Genomic DNA, 16,926 nt, shown 5'->3' on the forward strand with positions numbered 1-16,926 from the left:
AGCAAAGAGGAAGGTAGCAATGAGAACGAAAGGAATCACTGTAAAAGCAGTAGCAAGTAATTCCCTGCCAGTGCCTCACCTGAAGCGCCTTCTTGCCCTGTTCTGATGTTACATTTTGACCCCTGGTGGATGCTATAGCAGAAACCACAACAATATCTCAATATTCCATTCCACCTCTATTGTTACTACAATAGAAGTAATAAGATTCAATGTTAAAAGATTCAGTTTATTGACAGCTTTTTGTGAAAAAGTCATGTCTGTCATTTATATCTATAGACTTACAATTGTAAAAATTACCTTTAGGTTGCCTTACTTGTTTTTTCCATTGGCCTTTTCTTGTTTTACTTTCCTTTCCTCACATGTATTCCCCTGAGAAAGGGAGGACAGATGAGGCACAAGACTGAGGAAATTAGAAGAGGATTTGACAGGGGAGGAGAGAGCCAGAAAATAGTGGGGCAAAGTGGAAGAGAGATCACTAGAGAGAGAGAGGAAGTGAGGAGGAGAGAAAAAAGCCAAAAACAGGAGAGAAAAATGTCACAGAAGGAGAGGGAACTTAAATTTGAGTCTTACATTCAAATGATGTTCCAACCTCCTCATCAAAAATGTCTTTATTCTTTCCGATGGAGCCCATTGTTAAATTTCACTGTTTCTCCCACTCTTTTTCTTTTTAGCCGTGGTTTCATAAACAGAGAATGAATCTGGCTGCTTAGGATTCCAAGGGTTTGATTTGCGGTAGTTAAGAGGAAAGTGGAAAAGAAAGATGGGTGGGGGAGGGGAGGACTCCCAGTATTTCTTAAATGATTTCCCTCTTTCTTTTTTTTTGTGGGGGCGGTGGGGGTGGTTCGCGGGCCTCTCACTGTTGTGGCCTCTCCCGTTGCGGAGCACAGGCTCTGGACGCGCAGGCTCAGCGGCCATGGCTCACGGGCCCAGCCGTTCCACCGCATGTGGGATCCTCCGTGTCCCCTGCATTGGCAGGTGGATTCTCAAACACTGCGCCACCAGGGAAGCCCTCTCTTTCTTATTTCTTGAATCTCTATCCTTTGTCTCATTTCTTTCCATCTTGGAAAAATAACACGGGTTTATAGATAAACCTGTTGTTTGGGCTCACTGTAAAGAAATCAGCAAAGTTCAGGAGAATAAAGCTTAGAAAGGTAAGAAATTGGAAGTCAATAAAGGAGAAAGATGGACCCAGATCCAGAGAAGATGGGTTTAGCCTGGGCCCTGCCTTGCAGCCTTTTCATAAAAACAGTACATTTACCCAAAACCTTACTCAAAAAGGAGAAGTGTCATTCTTTCAAATTGCTGAGAGGTTGGAGAGATGAATTGGAGACCATGGTCCCCAACTAGCCCTGCCCAGGAGTTGTGTGAATGTGAATCTGATGGGGTTAATAGAAACAGTGATTTGTTTTACTGCCGTGGGAGCAGTTATTATTCTGGCTCCTGCCTAGAATAGAAATCAGATTTACAAACTCACTTTCCGTCTACATTCAGTCTAAATTCAATGGGACAAGGGATTAAAATTCTACTAATCTTTGCTTTTCTTGGGGTGAAGAGTGTTGAGTGTGAAAGGGGAAAAAAGAAGTGATTCAGAGGAGTGTGATAAGGGGGAAAGAAATGCTAATCAGAGGGAAAACTGAAAAACTGTACAATCCTAAGTAAGGAAAAGTGAGAGGATATAGGAAAGGAAAGTGGGAAGAATGAAAAAGTACATGAAAGAAAACAAACAGGGAAAATAATTAATACTTTGTGAAAACTGCGTGCCAAATGTGTATACTGTACCATCTTCGTGATTTAACAAGCTCAAGAGTAGAATTTCGCTGCACGTTTTCTGCATCTTTCCTCACCTCCTGATTTCCAGAGCCCCATTTCAAGCTGCCTGATAAATTTACATAGATGGGCCACCAGGACCACAAATATGAGCTAAGAAAATCATAGCAGCAGAAAGGGCCTTGAGACAGCCAGTCATGCCCTCCTCATTCCCCCACCCATATGCACACACATTTGATAGCTGAGGAAACTGAGGCCCAGAGAGATTAAATGATGCGTTCATGAAACAGAGGAAGTGCAGTTAGGACTCAAACGTAGGGCTTTTGATTCTCAGTTCAGCGTTTCATAGCTGATTTCTTCACCTTTTCCTTCCAGATTTTCTTCCTTTTCCCAGCTTGCTTCATGGACTCACTACCTCCTAGTCATGTTGCCTCCCAAACTCTGTCCTCCTCTGTCCTTTTTTTCTCGTGTCCACACGGGTAGTTAGTCATTAAAGCTTGTTGACTGTGTGTTCATGTCCTTGTTCTCATCTCATTGCTTCTTGCCTGGCCAAGACTTTGGTACCCTTCACCTAGACTATTATAATGACATTCTGCCTCTAGCCTCTTCCAGCTTCTCTGAGAGACTGCAGTCAGAGTCTTCAACCTAAAATGTAATACTAATTTTGTCATTTCCTTGGCTTTCAGTGACTCCTCCTTACCTACCAAGTAGTACTTTCCAAACTCCTAAGTGTGGATTAAAACCTCCATGACCCGACTCCTGCCTTGCTTTCCAGCTGCCTCTCTCACTACTCCTAAATTAAACATGCCCAGCCCTGTCTCATTCCTTTGATTTTGCCCACACTGTTCCTTATATCCAGGATATTCTTGTTTCCCCTTTCCTAACTCAAAGACTGCCTCCTTCATAGAATCTTTCATGATTTTCTCTCTTGAGTTAAAACTAAGTTCTCCACTTTTCTCATATAGGGCCTATAACATTCCTATTTATGTTATTTGTGCACATGTCTTGAGGCCAGGTAATAGGTCCTGTTATTTATTTTTAATCTCTCCCAGAGCCTGTCACAGTGCCTCATATATAATAGATAGGCAATGAACGCTTGTTCAGTTGAACAAAATTGAGTTTGTGCCAGAAGACAGGTAAAAGAATCAGTCACATATAAGATGAAAATAACAGTATCAATGTCCTACATTAATTTCAAATTTCCATGGCTAAAATAAGGAGTGCTTCAGAATATACAAAAAATGTACTAATTATATGCTCCTGTACTAATTATGTATTAGTGGTAAGGCTGTTGCTAGATTTATCCTTGTCTTTAGAAAATAAGAGGAAAATGTTTGCCGGTGTAGGATATCTCTGGAATTTTTACAGATTTGATTTCTTTTTGAAATAAAATTCGGGATAGAAATTGATAGATGAAAATTCTATATATTGTGAAGAAAATTTTGTATTTTTCTTATAAACTATGATAGCATTTTCCTACATTGTTTTCAGGTTTAATACTGTAGATTGGAATATAGGTAAAACCACATTACAGTGAAGTTCACCTGGTATTTTGGACACTAAATTCCAGTGGGAAGGCCCAAAGACAAATCCCGCTTGTATAAATAGCTTTCCTATGATCATTTGCTTTTTAAAACTTTTATTGAGCTAACATTTATTTATAACATTATATGAATTTCATGTGTACAACTTTATATTTCTACTTCTGTATATCTTACAATGTGCTCCCCACCAAAAATTTATTTTCCTTCTGTCACCATACACTTGATCCCCTTTACCCATTTAGCCCTCCCCACCAATCATTTGCTTTTTTTTTTTTGGTAGGACTCTTGCAAAAGTGACTAAAAATGTCTTCAAGTGTTTTTGGTATTTTTTTCCTCTCCACTTACATTTAGTTAAGTGTGCTTCTGTGTTCCTTCCATGATGTTCTTTTATGTGCATGACTGGAGCTGAGGCCTATTCTACCCCCCAGAAGTTAGACAGTAACTTAGAAGTGGGTCAGCAGCAAGTCAGGGGAGAAATTTCCACTGGTGCCTACAAGACAGCCTCTACTTCAAACACTTGTTACAGATTAAAGATCCCGAGACATGGAAATATGTAAGGAAAAAACTGCCAGAAAACAACATTAAATGGCATCACCTGACAGCAAAGCAGAAGCCAAAGACGTAAGCAGGAAGAAAAGAGGGGCTAGATGGTTTTAGATTTACCAAGAAATTGAGTTGTGGATCAATTCCCTCCCAAATCAGTAGGAATAAGAGGCCGTATCATGTTCAGGTTCTGCCCGCAGAGCTACCTCAGGAGTGGTTCACACCCAGTGAGTTAGACATTCAGGGAACTAGGGAACTCTATCAGCACAGAAAAAAGCAAAGTGATGCCTACCACTTGAAAGATAGCATGAATATAGTCTTTGAGGCAGTTTCTGCAGGATAGGACTCTCACAATGGAGCAAAGGCAGGAAAGGGAATGCATCAAAACATCTAGCTGGATTCCTTTGTTCTTAACGACTCTGTTCTAGGACCCAGAGGTGACTGCTTGATGCCAGGGATCACAAAGAAATGTAGTGGAATTTGTTTCATACCTGAAGTGTCTGAATCAGTTCTCCTGCTCCTGTAAAAATAAATAGCACATTTCAAAGTTTTGGCAGTATAACCACAAATATGTAGAAAAGAACTACTAAGTATGAGATAATCATTCTCTAAGTACTTTGTAGGTAGTAATGAAACATATTTAGCAAGCCAAGGGTATTATTCATTATAATACATCTTAGAGTAAAATTACCTAAATTTTCGTAACATGTAAGCTATCCATGTAAAAGCTGTAAAAGTGAGTTGTATGTAATTACATATAACCTATTTTTTTTTTTTTGTGGTACGCGGGCCTCTCACTGCTGTGGCCTCTCCCGCCGCGGAGCACAGGCTCCGGACATGCAGGGCCAGTGGCCACAGCCCACAGGCCCAGCCGCTCCGCTGCACGCAGGATCCTCCTGAACCGGGGCATGAACCCGCGTCCCCCACATCAGCAGGTGGACTCTCACCCACTGCGCCACCAGGGAACCCCTAACCTATTTTTATTGTAACTATCACCTGTCACTCAGTGAGGCTGTGACCATCCTTATCCTGCTACTTCTCGAGCCCCTGAAAATTCATTTAAGGTTGAGACTCCAAGAAGCTAACTGCTGCTGCTCTGGGGCTTCCGTAAACAGAGTCAGCTGTGTTGGGAATATAGGCTCTCATAGACACGTGGGGTACATTCTGGAATGGAGGGGTGACTGGGGTTACAGTGCCTACTCTGCTAGCTCTTCATCACAATCTCTATGGCCCTGATGGGAATCTTGTAGGTGAATAACATACCCAAGTATTTGTCCAAGTTAATACACTTCTTATGGTTTAGTGGATAAAATAGGAGACTAGCTGTCAGTTTTTCAGGCTATTTCACTTTCAGAGATGTCTTTGGATAAGGAAGTTTGTTTTCCGCATGGCTGATTTTTAAAATTAATATCAAAAAATACTTATTTTTGTAACCTCATTGACATGCTAAAATATAAACTTGTCAGTTAATTTTCACCAGATCTTTGTTCCTTGGCTACATTTCAGTAACTCCTTTGGAAGTATTGCTGTTTGAGTAAAAGAGTTTGGGAAGAATAATTATCCTTAGATAATATCTTCCCAGATAAATGTGCAAAGACATAATTCTGGTCCATTTAAGAGGTCTGGCAAATCCATGCAGTTCAGGTTCTACAATGGATCTTAAGGTTAAATTAGTAATTTTCTGAGAAGTTTGCAAACAACTACTCATGTACCAAGTAGGTCTAGTGATTTAAATAAGGTCGAGTTTAATGATAAAAGTTTTCAAGAGACTGAGAAATATCAAGAAAGTGTACTTAAAAAAAAAATAGGTGCAAATTAAAATAAAGCCTGCCATTATCCTCTTTAAAACAGAGGGAAGAGTCACAGTAGCACTATTGCCAAAGTATGTGAAGGAATATAAATGCTTTATAAAGTAAATCCTTCACTTCTAAAGCACCTGAAATGACATTATACAAGTCTCCAGTGTCTTTCACTCATCTAGATTTAAGTTGCTCAATTTACATTTTATTTTATTTTATTTTATTTTTTATTTTTTTGCGGTACGCGGGCCTCTCACTGCTGTGGCCTCTCCCGTTGCGGAGCACAGGCTCCGGACGCGCAGGCTCAGCGGCCATGGCTCACGGGCCCAGCCACTCTGCGGCATGTGGGATCTTCCCGGACCGGGGCACCAACCCGCATCCCCTGCATTGGCAGGCGGACTCTCAACCACTACGCCACCAGGGAAGCCCTCAATTTACATTTTAAAGACCAGTGCATCTGAGGGCAAAATATTCAACGACATCATTGTTTAATTTTTTTTTTCCATTGTTCCAAAGTATACGGTTAGAAAGTGTCACTGAAATCCATGGTCTTGGAGAAGAAAAATGAATATATACTAGAATTTATTTATCACTCTCATGGGTGTCCTGACTTAATCCTGCAATTGTCCCAGGATTCAGCATCAGTGAATCCCATTCTGTTCTTTGATCTTATCACATCTTTCATTTATAATGAACATTCTCAAATTAGGCTCTAGCTAGTAATTAAATTCCTGATGTAAATAGGCAATAAAATATAATTTATGCTTGATTAAATTGGACTTAAGAGGATTAGTTAGAACCAAAATTTGTTTTTTGCTTTGTTTTTATCTATTTCTTTCTTTTTCTACAGTAGGGTCAGCAGATAGATCACACAGGAAGCTGAGAGATGGAAGGGCAGGCCCTGGAAGAGTTTGGGATTTGCTAACCAAGATCCTTTTCAATCTTTAAAATTCTAAGATTTTTGCTATTTATATAGGCATTCATTTTCTCATCATTTCTAATAGTGATCATAATAGTGAGACTAACAAAATTTTGCACCTGCAGATCATTTTTCAACCTAAAAACTTAAGCTCTCTCTACAATTTTTAATATTTAAAAAAACTGCTAAGAGCTTATCTAATGCTCAGAGGATTTTTAGGGTAGTGAGACTGTTCTTTATGTGGGTACGTTGTCAGTATGCATGTGTCAAAACTCACAAAACTGTGCAACACAGAGAGTGAAGCTTAAACTAGGGACTATAGTTAATAATAATATATCAATATTGTTCATTAATTGTAACAAATGTACCACACTAATGCAGGTGTTAATAATAGGGGAAACTGGGGATGAGAGAAGGGTGAGGAGGTGGCAGTGGGGTGGGTATATGGGGCTGTGTGTACTATCTGCTCAATTATTCTGTAAATCTAAAACTGTACTTAAAAAAAGTTTACTAATTATTTTTTTAAGTTTTTTTTTTAAAGGCATTAAAAGTTAATCCAGTGCTTCAGGGCATCAATTATTTGCAAAAGGGCAAGGAAAGAAGTTGAAATGATTTAAACAGTTAAGCTTGTTAGATTTTGAATCGTGTGTTTCTGAAGCCTTAGACAAGGGCAGGACAGAATTTGACACGTAATGAATGAAATAAAGCAGAAGGAAGATGTCAGAATGATCAGACCTGGTTAATTATTATTTAGGACAAATTGCTAGATTGGATGGATTCATTTTTATCTCATTTGTTTTTTAGAAATCTTACACTTTTCTATGAAAGTCATACTCATACACAGCAAAAGATATTTTTCTATTGAGTGGCACCTGCTTCTATACCTTTGCCTCTTACATTCTTTGTTTTTCTCTCACTACTTCTGACAGATGATTGATTACTTTTTAAATCTCCCTTCCTTCTTTCTCCTCTAACACATCAGACTTCCAGTAGTCCTCCTGGGCATTATTTAGTTCCACTGAAAGAACTCAGTGGTTACCATCAAGAAATAATAGATCAGTGTTCTGAGGGAAATTCCTCTATTTCACCTACTTCTCCACCCTCAATCTGAAGCAGGAAAGTTTCTTCCATCTGGAAAATAAATAAATAAATAAAAGCATTCCAACCGAAAGCAGCAGAATACATATTCTTTTTAAGTGCATATGGAACATTCTCCAGGATAGATCACATGATGGGCCACAAAACAAGCCTCAGTGAACTTAAGAAAACTGAAATCATATCAAGCATCTTTTCCTACTACAATGCTATGAACTTAAGAAATCAACTACAAGAAAAAAACTGCAAAAGCCCACAAATACATGGAGGCTAAACAATATGCTACTAAACAACCAATGGATCACTGAAGAAATCAAACAGGAAATTGAAAAAAAATACCTAGAAACAAATGAAAATGAAAATACGACGATCCAAAACCTATGGGACACAGCAAATGCAGTTCTAAGAGGGAAGTTTATATCAATACAATCTTACTTCAGGAAACAAGAAAAATCTCAAACAACCTAACTTTACACCTAAAGCAATTAGAGAAAGAAAAAACAAAATCCAAAGTTAGTAGAAGGAAAGAAATCACGAAGATCAGAGCAGAAACAAACAAAATAGAGATGAAGAAAACAATAGAAAAGATCAATGAACTAAAATCTGGTTCAGAAAGGATAAACATAATTGATAAGCCTTTAGCCAGGCTCATCCAGAAAAAAAGGGAGAGGGCTCAAATCAACAAAATTAGCAATGAAAAAGAAGTTACAGCTGACACCACAGAAATACAAAGGATCATAAGAGATTACTACAAGCAACTATATGCCCCCAAAATGGACAACCTAGAAGAAATGGACAAATTCTTAGAGAGGTACAATCTCCCAAGACTGAACCAGGAAGAAATAGAAAATATGAACAGACCAAACACAAGTACTGAAATTGAATCTGTGATTTAAAAACTCCCAACAAGCAGAAGTCCAGGACCAGATGGCTTCACAGCTGAATTCTATCAAACATTTAGAGAAGAGTTAACATCTATCCTCTGAAGCTATTCCAAAAAATTGCAGAGGAAGGAACACCTGCAAACTCAGTCTATGAGGCCACCATCACCCTGATACCAAAACCAGACAAAGATACCACAAAAAAAGAAAATTACAGGCCAATATCACTGATGAACTTAGATGAAAATATCCTCAACAAAATACCAGCTAATCAAATCCAGCAATACATTAAAAGGATCATACACCATGATCAAGTGGGATTTATCCCAGGGATGCAAGGATTTTTCAATATTTGCAAATCAATCAGTATGACACACCACATCAACAAATTGAAGAATAAAAGCCATATGATCATCTCAATAGATGCAGAAAAACCTTTTGACAAAATTCAACACCCATTTATGATAGAAACTCTCCAGAAAGTGGGCATAGAGGGAACCTACCTCAACATAATAAAGGCCATGTATGACAAACCCACAGCTAATATCATGTCAATGGTGAAAAACTGAAAGCATTTCCTCTAAGATCAGGAACAAGACAAGGCTGTCCACTCTCGCCACTTTTATTCAACATAGTTTTGGAAGTTCTAGCTATGGCAATCAGAGAAGAAAAAGACATGAACTGATTTGTTTTTAATTGGGGTATAGTTGATTTACAACGTTGTGTTAGTTTCTGCTGTACAGTGAAGTGAATCAGCTATATGTATACATATATCCCCTCTGTTTTGGATTTCCTTCCCATTTAGGTCCACCACAGAGCATTGAGTAGAGTTCCCTGTGCTATACAACAGGTTCTCATTAGTTATCTATATGAATTGATTTTTAATATATTTTTTAATCCAAACTTCAAAGCTCTTGGTCATATAGGAAAAATTTCTGAAGAAGCCTCCCTTGAGTTTGAGCTGATTGTTCTTCCTATGGCTATGAAGGGGAATCCTCATTTTGGCTCTGGGGCCTCAGGAGAAGCCCTCACAAGCCTTGCTCAGCCCTGCTTTGTACCTAGGACTGGCTTCTCATAAGGCAACAGTTCTCAAACCTGATTGTACATTTGAACCACTGGGAGGCCTATTACAACACAAAATGCTGAGACCATCCCAGAGTTTATGATTCAGCAGGGTGGGGGTGGGTCTGAGAATTTACATCATTAACTGGCTCCCAGGTGATGCTGCTGACCAGCCACACATTAAGAACCACTGGTAGGGCTTCCCTGGTGGCGCAGTGGTTGAGAGTCCGCCTGCCAATGCAGGGGACACGGGTTCGTGCCCCGGGTCCGGGAAGATCCCACATGCCGCGGAGCGGCTGGGCCCGTGAGCCATGGCCGCTGAGCCTGCGCGTCCGGAGCCTGTGCTCCGCAACGGGAGAGGCCACAACAGTGAGAGGCCCACATACCGCCAAAAAAAAAACAAAACCAAAAAACAGAACCACTGGTATAGAAACCCTAGATAGGACACGATGCTTTGCTTAAGCATACAACCAAAAGTATTGAAATTATAATCAAGATCCACCAACACCTTGAATGTATGGGGCTTGGATCTAGAGACCCTAGAATTGAGAGAAATGTGGCTGCCCAGGAGCAAAAGCAAATGTTACTCTGACTTCAAGGCTTAAGAATCCTCTAAGGATCATCCATATTCCTTTCCTTCCCTGGACCCCTTCTTAGCTGGGAAAGAAGGTTAAGAAGAAAGCCAGTTTTGAACACTTAACCCTCAGTCAATTAAGATATTTTGTTTTCTGTTTTTGTTTTGACAGAATAGCCAACTTTCTTTTATCTACGCTGTTGGAAATGAAGTAATAGTGACAATAATGATCATTTACTGACCACCTAACATGTCCCATTTATAATTGCTATGCAGTCAGTCAGCTTGGAACTCTATTCCCTCAGAGCTCCACCCTTCCTTCAGATCTCTGCCATTCCTCAGAGAAGCAGCTCCTGACCACTTATATAAAATATCCCTACTCCCTCCTCAAATCTTTCTGTTACTTTTTGTTTTCTCACAGCACATTCCAGCTGGCATAATATACTTTATTTGATTATTATCTATACCCTCCACTAGAATGAAACACTCCATGACTTGTTTTCACTGCTGTATTTCTAGCACATAGAAGGTGCTCAGTAAATATTATTGAATGAGTGAGTCAAACTTTTAAAAAGTTTGTTTCCCTGTTTTCCCCTGTTCCTTTTTATATTTAAAAAGAACTTAGACATAATTCATGACATTCCTCATTTTCATTCTTGCTAATATAGCATTTAGATCTCCATATTTTTCTCTGGTTTCTTATTAGCTGTTATTCCAGAATGATCATATTAATTTTTATCTTTATAATACCACAGTGTCTCTCACATTCATCTTGCAATTGGGTATTACAATTATAAAAATAGTTTTTCAGATTATTAAGTTATTCATTGGAAATGTAGAAAAGGGTAAGGGGGGGCTTCCCTGGTGGCACAGTGGTTGAGAGTCTGCCTCAGAAAAAGGGTAAGGGATATGTAGAGAAGAAAATACAGAGAAGTGTAAAGATAAAAATACCTGTAATTACTCTAGGCTCTAACTCCAAAATGTGGACATCGTGATTCTGTTATTTTCTTCAGCACACACCACTGACACCAGGCAGATGGCCCAGAATGCCAACTGAATGGTGTGAGAAGTTGGTGTGAAAATAAAAATTAAACAAGGTTGAACCAAATGTGGATAATTGAGTTGATTATGTTATCATTCAATTACATTGTATGTATGTCTGAGAATCTTCAGCGAACAATGCCCTAGTTGCAGGGACTTGAAAGCATGCACTTATTTACATACTTCACATCTTAGCATCACTTGGCATTTCCCTGCCTCACATACCTGGATTCTTCAGCCTTGAGAGCCGTGCTTTTAGAGTCTGTTGTCCTTATTTCAGAGGGTCTATCACTCATCTCTTTGGATTTATTTGTCTCACCTTCTTCTGGAGTCAGGGTAGTTTGAAAACATCTTTCACCTTCGAAAGTTAGCATTAGGTTTGAGATGGTGACATGTTTTGAGGATTCTCTAAACTCATTCTTAATTTTTGTATCTCGTAGACAACCAGCCTTCAGAATATTTTCCATTTTTTCCTTTGAAAATAACAGGTGGCAGCAAATCAGGGAGCAGAAGAGCATCATACAGAAGCAGATTATTTAAGGAGCAGTAATTATTTCATCTATATTTACTGAGTGGCCTCAAGTGCACAGGCACAATGATGAGGGGGGTGAGGCTTGGTATTGCACAGCCATTGAGAAGAGCCCAGGTGGGCGCTGGAGGCTGGCAGCATGGGGACCTGACACAGCACATGCTAAAACTCATGTGGTCAGGTACACCAATGTCACCTCACACAAGAAAATTAGGACTCAATTGCAGGACTTCCTCTCCCTGAATTGGCAGGAAAGGAAGGTTTTCTAGAAATGCCTTGACACCTGCTCCCCAATCCAAGGTTGCTCTTGATTTAAGAGCATCTAATAGGTGACGGGAGTTGGAGGTTCCTAGTAATATTAAAGAGTTTGTTTTTCAAAAGACTTAGAATCTAAAACTTAGTACCCTAAAATATCTCCCGTTCTAATGTCCTGGTTTCTGTTAATACACCACTTTTGTTGCTCCCCTCCTTCCTTGGAATCTCTCTCAGGCCTCAGAGCAATAGGTCAGCCGGTCTTAAGGACTCTGTCTCTCTGGGAATTCCCTGGTGGTCCAGTGGTAAAGAATCTGCCTTCCAATGCAGGGTAGCGGGTTCGATCCCTGGTCAGGGAACTGAGATCCCACGTGCCGTGGGGCAACTAAGCCTGCGCGCCTCAACAAGAGAGCCCGCGTGCCGCAAACTACAGAGCCCATGAGCTCTGAAGCCCGCACACCAAAACCAGAGAGAAGCCCACGCTCTGCAACGAAAGATCCCACGTACCGCAACTAAGACCCTATGCAGCCAAAAATTAAAATAAATAAATAATAAATCTTTAAAAAAAGACTCCGTCTCTCTGATGTCCTTCACATCTGCACCTTCTTCCTCCCTTTGTCATTACGTAGTCCATCACCTCTATGGCTGTTCCTTGAAAATAATGCAATAATCTTCTCTAAAGCTAAAACATTTTTTTCTGACAATGAAAGTAATGTATATTTATCATAGAATATTTAGAAAATCCTAAGAGATATAAAGTTAGAGGGAGAAAATTATTGCTTGCTTGATGCCACAGGCCAGAAGTAACTACCATGACACATTTCATTGCGATCTTTCTGTCCATTTATTTATTTTGAATGTGTCTGCTTTGTGGTCATGTCCCACATTTTTCACTTAATGATTTATTATAAAAATTTCCCCATGTTATTAAAAACTGTGTAAAGCTAGTTGAATTTTTCTAATTAAAAATTATTTTTATTGTAGGAAACAGAAAATTCAGAAATATATAAAGAAGAAAACATCAATTGCTTATAAACTTGCAATCTAGAAATAAACTACTATTAACAATATGACTTTTCCCCCTCCTATTGTCTGTGTGTTTACATGCATTTTTATGTAATAAGGATCATATTCTTTACTTCGTTTTTCACTCAGGTTTACATCATAAACATTTTTCCAAGTAAAGAAAAATTCTCCAACAATTTTAACAGCTACAGAGTAGTCATTCGTTTAACAAATATTTCCTGAGTGACTATGATCTTGCCAGTCACTGTGGTTGCTCCTGAATGAGATAAACATGGTACCTGACCTTTGTGGATTTAAATTCATTTAGCCATTTCTCTGTGGTGGATGTTTAGTTTACTTCTGTATTTTCATTATTTCATTTTTATAAACATGGTATAGATGTGGTATGATTAACATCTTTATAGCTAAATCCTCATTCCTATTGATGATTAACTCCTTAAGAAAGATTCTTAAAAGTGGAATCACTGAGTCAAAGGGTGTCAACATTTCTAGGTTCTTGACTCATAATGATTTCAAGAAAGTTTGTTCCAATTCTCACCCTACCATGAATCTTTACAAATTCCAAGGTGACCCCACCTTTACTAACACTGACTATTTTTATTCTTTTAATTAGCAGTTTTATAGGTGAAAGTTTTTTCAAGTTTGCAGTTCTTTGATTACTAGTGAGGTAAAACTTTTCCACTAAATTCATTAGCTAGCGTTTCCTTCTTCTGGAAATGTCCATCTTTGCCCTCTGCCATTTTTCTGTTGTGGGCCCCACGGAGGTTTCTCAGCAGCAGTCTACACACTGATCTCTTTACCTGCAATCCATCCTTCCATCAGACTAATCTTTTAATAGCACAGCTCCTTCACTCGCTTACACAGAGATTTTGTGGCTAAGGTTTGCCCAAGGACTGAGTCTACACTTATTTTGGCATTCAAGGTTTGCAAGCAACTTTCCATCCTATATCCTAATATTTTCCACATATATTATGCTCCAGCCAAACTGATTTATCCTCAGATGTGTCTCTGTGTTTTTCCACTTTCTGGCCCTTTCTAAAGATGCTCACTTTGGGTATTTTATTTTCTTATTTCCACCTTCACTTTTTATTGAAATTTCACCCCATCCTTCAGTATACTTCATATTTTTGTGTACATTTAAACCTTAATATAGCCCTTGCATGATATTAATATCCTCATTTGAGAGATGAGGAAACAGACTCATGCAGGTTCAGTGACTTGGCCAAACTAATATGCAGCAGGGCAAGATTCCAACCCAGGGCTGCTGACTCTGATACCAAAGTTCCTTCTATCCCACCATAGCTTTCTGATACAGGGTTAAGTTGTATGGTATGGATGGTGCACTTCCTGTTTCAGGGAACATCTTATGACTCTTTTACACCAGGGTTCAGGTATCGGAACTCAATATTAGGTTACTAAGAGTAAGTTCCATAGCATTTTGATAATCGCTGTCAGGTAGCTTACCAAAGAAGGTGAAAGAGAGTGATTATTAGAGAATGAAAGTCTTCCATGTCACATACCTTTTCCTCCCGCTTGGCCCTGAGTATGTCATCATTTTCAAACACCACTGTGACATTGCAGATGTCCGTGACTTCTGTGACTTCTGTGACAATTCTTATATCTGGGGCCTCGGTGACCTCATTTTCTGGAATATCCGTGACATCGGTGACATCAGTGATGTCCGTGAATTCTGAGAAATCAATGCTTTCTATGTCATTGATGGGGTCTGAACATGTGTACAGGTGTGGGGTCTGTACAGCTGTGAAGGCTGCAATATCCATGATGTCCACTGACGCTGTGATGTCTGTGCTGTTTTTGATTTCTGAGAGGCTGGAGACTTCTGACACTTTGGAAGCTTTGGCTTTCTCCTCATTCAAGAGGGAGATGAGTTCCACCCACTGACGGAATAGGGTGTCTTGTTTGCATGCAGGGGCACAGAGCTGTAGGTAGTAGGCTCGGCCACTCACCAGCTTTACTTTGATGCACATATTCTCAGCATCATGCACAGAAAGAGTCACAAACTGCAGAGGGAGAAACCTGCAGACAAATGCAAATATCATCTGGAGGCCTGATTGGAAACTATGATGAGGACTTTCCTTTTATAGCAGTTGGTGGCGTGAGACTCAGGACAACAGGCGTGTCTCTCTGACAGGCCTGGGGAGGGGCAGGCATAGGATGGGGCAGGACCTTCTTGTGGCCATATGTTCCCAGGTCTGGTTCTTAGATTTTGAGGGTCAAAACTTTGATTTTTAGTACATGTAATCAGGCTCCTGAGGGCTATCTGGCCTGAATCATACTAAGACTCTAATGAACTAAAATATCAACTATTTATTATTTATTTAGAAGTTGTCCCATTTAGTTAATCCTGCAAGGTTGAGACTGAGAGAAGTTAGTGATTTGCTGTGGGTCCTACAGCAAGTTGGTGGCTTGAGACAAGACCAGAGCTAATTCTGATGGAAGTTGGGATAGGGTGGGGGGAATGTTCTAGAGAGGCATTTTATTATGAGCCTTCAATTCCTGTTACTTAGGTTTAAGTTTTGAAAACTGAATGGCCTGTTTGACTTCCAGGTTGTCAAACTATCTCCCCAGACTTTAAGGATGTGACTCTCTCATCTGCAGCAGGGAGCACAAGTGAGATGCTCCCTTGGACCACCTGTCATCTGTGTTTCTATTCTCAGCTCCTCAGGGGTAAAGCATGTGTTCTGAGAGGTCTTTAACCTCTTCTCTTTGTAACTCACCTGGTGAGCACCAGATTCTCTGGAGAAGGAGATGTCAGAAGACTTTTAAGGGGTTCTGAATCTTTCTGGGCGGCGGGTGTCAGATGTGCCAACAGCATCACGTTGGGGGTCTTGAGGGTGGGACTGGAAGAGCAGATGCCTACAGTCACCCAGTTGGCTCGGTTATGAAGGTAAATGGATTCACCTCTCCTATTGACCTGAGGCAGAGAACAGGAAGAGGAGTTTTCTGTTAAAGTGTGTGGCCCTGACAACCTCATTTACCCAAGCAGTGTAGGAATAAAGGAGAAATGAACCATGATGCCTTTGTTCATGTGAATTCTTAGAGATATCACAGAGAATAGACAGACACAATCTCTGACCTGTGGGGTCCACTGGGGAAGGTGAACATTAAACAAGTATGTCACTAAGTGTTGTTGTAAGTGTTACTGAGTATAAGTTCAGGGTGCTGTGCTGTGGAGCACATCACAGAAAACTTGACTTGGGAGGAGGAAGGCAATAGTGTGATGATAAGTGTGTAACCACTGTCTCTCGGGAGATACTCATAAGTTTATTATCAATTTCACTGGTATAAAAGATGAGTAGCACATAATTTACAGACAATGATATACCATACTCTTAATGTTAAATCCATACAACCAACTGATTCTCCCAGAAGTCAAACTTGTATCCAAAACCTCAAGATAATAGTAAAATGTAGTAATATAATAGGAATGATGAGTTTTGAGTATTTGTTGCTTTTGGGTTTTTTTTTGGGGGGGGGTACTTTTAAAAAACATTTACTTATTTATTTATTTCCACTGTACCGGGTCTTAGTTGCGGCATGTGGGCTCTTAGTCACAGCATGCAGACTCTTAGTTGCGGCATGTGGGATCTAGTTCCCCGACCAAGGATCAAACCCAGGCCCCCTGCATTGGGAGTGCAGAGTCTTACCCACTGAACCACCAGGGAAACCCCTTGTTGCCTTTGTTTTGAATAGTTTTATTTATAAGTTTATACAATTTAATTCTTAATGATGGCTGTGTTTAACAACTGACTTGTAAACTTCCTGAACACTTACCAATCGGCCAGCTCCAGCACACCCTCACCATAGGGTCAGAAAATCCTCCCCTGAGGAAGGGACCTCTAGCTGAGACCTGAACAATGCGGGACATAGACT

At 39.8% G+C, this 16,926-nt stretch overlaps 1 protein-coding gene across 1 annotated transcript in view; it reads right to left on the reverse strand.

Annotated features, from left to right (window-relative positions):
- Positions 1 to 16,926, reverse strand: part of GARIN2 (golgi associated RAB2 interactor family member 2) — a 35,954-nt gene that overhangs the window by 1,785 nt on the left and 17,243 nt on the right. Inside the window, exons 5-8 of the mRNA XM_007449019.1 lie at positions 15,771 to 15,967; positions 14,553 to 15,069; positions 11,451 to 11,698; positions 4,346 to 4,374 (exon numbers count right to left, since the gene is read on the reverse strand). Coding sequence (XP_007449081.1) covers positions 4,346 to 4,374; positions 11,451 to 11,698; positions 14,553 to 15,069; positions 15,771 to 15,967 — 991 coding nt within the window. The remainder of the gene's footprint in view (positions 1 to 4,345; positions 4,375 to 11,450; positions 11,699 to 14,552; positions 15,070 to 15,770; positions 15,968 to 16,926) is intronic.

Source organism: Lipotes vexillifer, unplaced genomic scaffold (genome assembly GCF_000442215.2).
Source record: "Lipotes vexillifer unplaced genomic scaffold, Lipotes_vexillifer_v1.1 scaffold629, whole genome shotgun sequence".
Classification (NCBI taxonomy): Eukaryota; Metazoa; Chordata; class Mammalia; order Artiodactyla; family Lipotidae; genus Lipotes; species Lipotes vexillifer.